This window comes from Mus caroli, unplaced genomic scaffold (genome assembly GCF_978045245.1).
Source record: "Mus caroli unplaced genomic scaffold, Mus_caroli_1 scaffold_18, whole genome shotgun sequence".
Classification (NCBI taxonomy): domain Eukaryota; kingdom Metazoa; phylum Chordata; class Mammalia; order Rodentia; family Muridae; genus Mus; species Mus caroli.
The window spans coordinates 56,513,095-56,518,287 of NW_028227273.1; the positions used below are offsets into that span (position 1 = coordinate 56,513,095).

The following is a 5,193-nucleotide window of genomic DNA, read 5'->3' on the forward strand; positions in this document are numbered from 1 at the left end:
AATAAATTAAAAGATGCTTGAATAGGAGGAGCGACCAGGGTGGTGGACAGGAAGGACAGGAGCATTTATTGAAATCTCACTTTCAGCACAGCACTAAGTTAAGTATTTAATATGAAGTCTCTGTCTTAAAAGAAATCAGAATCAAAAATATTCACTGGAAAATTCTTATTTTATCATGCAACACAATGGTTAAATAGCATAGCTTTCACCAAGAGAACTGCTGGAAACCATTCAACAAATTGTCTTTATGTCTCCCTAGGGAGCCATTTTTAATGAACTCCAAGTCTTGTCCTTCCCTTTGCTATTCTAGTTTCCATTGCTCAATCAATGCTGTGAGGGAGACCCACTGCCAAAGGACAAAGACTGGGTTGGTGCCAATCCTTGCCTGCACTGAGAAAATTGTCTTCATACCAATTTCTTCTTCAAATACAAGACCCAGGATGAACTGCAGTCAGGCTCCTACATTAATCCTCTTGGGACTGTCTAGTGACCCAGAGAAATGGCAACCCCTCTTTAGCATCTTTCTTGCTCTCTACTTGCTGGGACTCTTAGGGAACCTGCTACTTTTGTTAGCTATTGGTGCTGATGTCCACCTCCACACCCCCATGTATTTCTTCCTCAGTCAGCTCTCACTAGTGGATCTTTGCTTCATCACCACCACAGCCCCTAAAATGCTGGAGGCTCTGTGGACTGGAGATGGATCAATCTCATTCTCTGGATGCCTGACTCAGTTGTACTTCTTTGCTGTTTTTGCTGACATGGATAACCTGCTTCTAGCAGTCATGGCTATTGACAGGTATGCCGCTATCTGTCATCCACTGCACTACTCAGCTCTCATGACTCCTTTTAGATGTGGGGTTCTAGTCAGTGGGTCATGGGGAGTAACTAATTGTGTGTCTCTGACCAATACTTTGTTGCTCTCTAAGTTATATTTTCGTACCAATCAAGAGATTCCTCACTTTTTCTGTGAATTTGGGCCTCTCTTACTGCTTTCCTGCTCAGATACTCACCTCAATAAAATCCTGGTGATAATTTTGGTTGGAATTTTAGGAATCAGTGCAGTTCTCTGCATTGTAAGTTCTTATGGTTGTATTTTTTATGCTGTGGCTAGAGTTCCATCAGCACAGGGGAAAAGGAAAGCATTGTCCACATGCAGTTCCCACCTCTCTGTAGTCCTCCTTTTCTACAGCACAGTCTTTGCTACCTACCTGAAGCCCCCATCTAGTTCTCGTTCCTCTGAGGAGGTGGTAGCTGCTGTCATGTATTCTCTCGTAACGCCCACTCTGAACCCCTTCATTTATAGTCTGAGAAATAAGGATGTTAAGAGTTCATTGAGAAGAATCCTAAACATGGAGTAGTCTCAGTAATATGATCATCTATCAGGAAGGATCCCACCCCACATCATGCAAAGTGAGTCAGTTAACACCCTGGCTCATGGGAGAATTACATGATTGCTATGGCTTTAGAGCCACATTGAACACAAATCTGGCAATTTCTGTGAAGATGTCTCTGGAGAATTCCACTGAAGAGGAAAGATCCACAATGAATGTGGGTGGCCCCATGTACTGGCTATTTTTGTGTCAACTTGACACAGCTGGAGTTATCACAGAGAAAGGAGCTTCAGTTGAGGAAATGCCTCCATGAGATCCAACTGTAAGGCATTTTCTCAATTAGTGATCAAGGGGGAAAGGCCCCTTGTGGGTGGAATCATCCCTGGGCTGGTAGTCTTGGGTTCTATAAGAGAGTAGGCTGAGCAAGCCAGAGGAAGCAAGCCAGTAAAGAACATCCCTCCATGGCCTCTGCATCAGCTCCTGCTTCCTGACCTGCTTGAGTTCCAGTCCTGACTTCCTTTGGTGATGAACAGCAGTATGGAAGTGTAAGCCGAATAAACCCTTTCCTCCCCAAACTGTTTCTTGGTCATGATGTTTGTGCAGGAATAGAAACCCTGACTAAGACACCCCATCACTTCCATAGAATTATCCTGGAATGATAAAGAGAAAAATGAAAAAAAAAAAAAAAACAGGCTTGCTATCATTATTCATCTATTTTTGCTTGTTGATCACAGATGCAATGTAACCCCATCTTCCTCCTGTGCTTCTCTCACCCTGATGTCTTGTATCCTTCAAAGCATGAATAAAATGAATCTATCATTCCTAAATTGTTTGGCTGGTGTTTTGCCACAGCAACAAAACAAGTAACAAATAAAATGATCTATAGGAAAAAAAAATACTATGTTGGGTTTGTTATGCTCTATCTTCTTATACTCATATTCCTGATGTATGAATATCTATTGCAAACACTACAATCATATGATAATTATTAGAATTCCTAACCGTGGTTTAGTAACAACAGCTCCCTGATATTTTAAAGGGTTTTACTGCATATCCTGTTTGGGAGATGTAGTGGATTTAAGTATTTTGGTCTTTCTCTAATAACCTTCCTCCACCTGAACCTGGAAATCACTAACAAATCATGTTAAAGGGAACTTTAGAGTTCACAGAAGTTAAATTGCAAGTAAGAGGTCAGGAAGCTGGTGAGTCTAACCATAACCCAGGTTAATAGAAGCAAGATGAGAAAGAATATAATGTTATTCCATCTTTTAATGGAAATTATATTATAGATTTCCTTTTAAAATAATATATTATTGTTGTGTGTATGTGTGTGTGTGTGTGTGTGTATGTGTGTGTGTGTGTGTGTGTGTGTGTGTGTGGTGTAGAGTTGCTTATGACACATCATTTTGTGGAAAAGCAAACTGCAATTTTGACCATCAAGTTTCCATGCTCAAACCAAATACACACAATAGGAAAGAACTCTACTAATGTCATACCACAATAATATAGATAAACATTGTTCTAGATTTATGTTTGTATTGGTGTTTTGTTTGGATGATTTTGCCTTTGTTAGTCATTAGCACCAGTGCTATATACATCAAGAGGCTACAGAATGGCAGTTCAATACACATCTTTACAGTGCACTATGTTGTATGCAGTGAACAGTAGTTACATAATCTTTTAAACTAACATAAGAAAATTGTTTAACTACTATATTTCCCCCTGAGCACAGTTCAGGAGACCTAAAGTGGAATTTTGAGAAATAATATAATTACCCCATGTCCAGCCCATTGTGGGAGACTTTTCAATCAAGACACTGACAGTCAAATAGAAAATCTTCACTGCCCTCCTTCTTAGGTCACATTTCAGTTGGCTAACAGTAGAGAAGCCTTCTTAGTGCCTGCTGCACCTCCTGGTTTTTTAAGGTGTAGATGACAGGGTTGAAGATGGGAGTGAACACTGTGTAGAGCAGGGCAATGACCTTGGAGAGGAGCTGAGAATGAACATCAGAAGGCACAGTGTACAAGCCCATGAGTGTTCCAGGGAGTGTGGACACCACATCCAGGTGAGAGGAGCATATGAAGAAGGCCTTGGTCCTTCTGGCCCCAGAGAGAATTCTCCGCACTGTCACCACAATCTGAGCATAGGAGATCAGTACCAGCCAAATGGGACAGTCAGGAAGATAACAGAGAGAACAAATGTAGTCATCTGGGCCACTCAGGTATCGAAGCAAGCCAGGACCATCAAAGGTGAGAAATCACAGTAAAAGTAATCAATTAGGTTGGGGCCACAGAACCTCAGCTGGGCTGTCAGAGCAACAACTAATCCATCTTCCATAAAGCCAGACACCCAGACTGTGAGCACCAACCCCAGGCACCATTGAGGCCTCATGAGAAGTGGGTATTATAGGGAGTAACAGATTGCTAGGCAGTGATCATATGCCATGACAGCCAGCAGGAAATACTCATCTATATAAAGAGAGCTAAAGGTGAAGAACTGGAGCAAGCAGCCAGGCAATGTAACCAGACTTTTGGCTACTTTATGGGTTCCTTTTTCTACTGCCTTTCTATACTCTTATGCCTTCCAACCCTGTAACACTAGTTAGGACAGAAAGAAAGATAAAGAGGGGAAGAGGAGTGTCCATATTGTTAGACTACTTCCTGCTGATTAGGAGTATCCAGTGTCTTGTAGCAGGTGTGATCTTCACTGTGAGGATATCTAATTTCTTCTTGACTCTTTGTGCAGGAACACTTAACAAATCACAACAAACTACAACAGCAATCAGGAACTAGCAGCAGTAGTGTGAGAGGGAGATGCAGCTGCTCACAGGGCTCTCCCACTTATGTATCCTCTCAAGAGTTCCCAGAATTCCAAATGCCATATGTTTGCAGAAACTAAATGCAGCTGGAAAAAGCATGCCCCTACCAGAGCACAAGGCAAATCATAGTTACCTGCTGTGGACAATCTAAAGCAGCCCCACATCCAACTTCTGGGATTAAAACAAAAACATTTTACTATAACATTTCTGTATTTTTGAAAATCACCAAAGTTCTCACTACAATTCACAGGAATGGTGTTTACCAACAGGAAACCCTCCAGCATTCTGGTCACCACTGTGGACATGAACCTGAAAGGCCTGGATCACCAGAAAGAAATACGTGGGTGTGTGAAGCCTCTGAGAACTGTCTAACATCACTACAAAGAGCATGCTCCTGGTGATAATGAAGGCATAGATCATGATTAATAGATAAATAGGAGGGGCTTCAGATAATCCAAGGGGCACAGACTCAATGAATTATGTTTCCTGTGGAGGCATTCCCATGGGTCATTCACTTTTCTGCTTGATAGTACCTAGATAAATTTTACTGTATCTCTATGTTTTTCATTGCAATCCTATAGCTGATATTGTTACAAGATGATGCAAAGAGAATGTGCAAACGAAGGTTGGCTTAAATTATCTTGCATCCATCCATTTCTTTACTCCTTCTTTAGTATTTTTTTCTTTTATTTATGAGGGTTGGTTGTATTCTCTTTCTTTCTTTCTCTCTCTCTTTCTTTCTTCCTCTCTTTCTTTCTTCCTTTCTTCCTCTCTGTCTTTCTTTCTTCCTTTCTTCCTCTCTGTCTTTCTTTCTTTTCTTTCTTTCTTCCTTCCTTCCTTCCTTTCTTTCTTTCTTTCTTTCTTTCTTTCTTCTCCTTCTCCTCCTTCCCCTTTCACTTCTCCTTCTTTTCCTCCTCCTTCTTCTTTTTTGCCTACCTCTATGTCTGTATACAATATTCAGTGCTAGTGCTTTGTAGACTAGAAGAGGGTTTCCACCCTCTCCCTGAAACTGAAGTTACAGATGGTTTTGAGCTGCTTCCTGGG

The 5,193-nt window shown here is 41.3% G+C and overlaps 1 protein-coding gene and 1 pseudogene across 1 annotated transcript; one reads left to right on the forward strand and one right to left on the reverse strand.

The window, feature by feature from the left end:
- The first annotated feature begins 440 nt into the window (after positions 1–440).
- LOC110312558 (olfactory receptor 1M1-like) lies at positions 441–1,358 on the forward strand. Its single transcript, XM_021186252.1, has one exon. It carries the CDS (start codon positions 441–443, stop codon positions 1,356–1,358), a length of 918 nt encoding a protein of 305 aa, XP_021041911.1.
- A 1,846-nt stretch (positions 1,359–3,204) lies between these two features.
- LOC110312559 (olfactory receptor 11A1-like) lies at positions 3,205–4,569 on the reverse strand (annotated as a pseudogene).
- Positions 4,570–5,193: the final 624 nt, after the last annotated feature.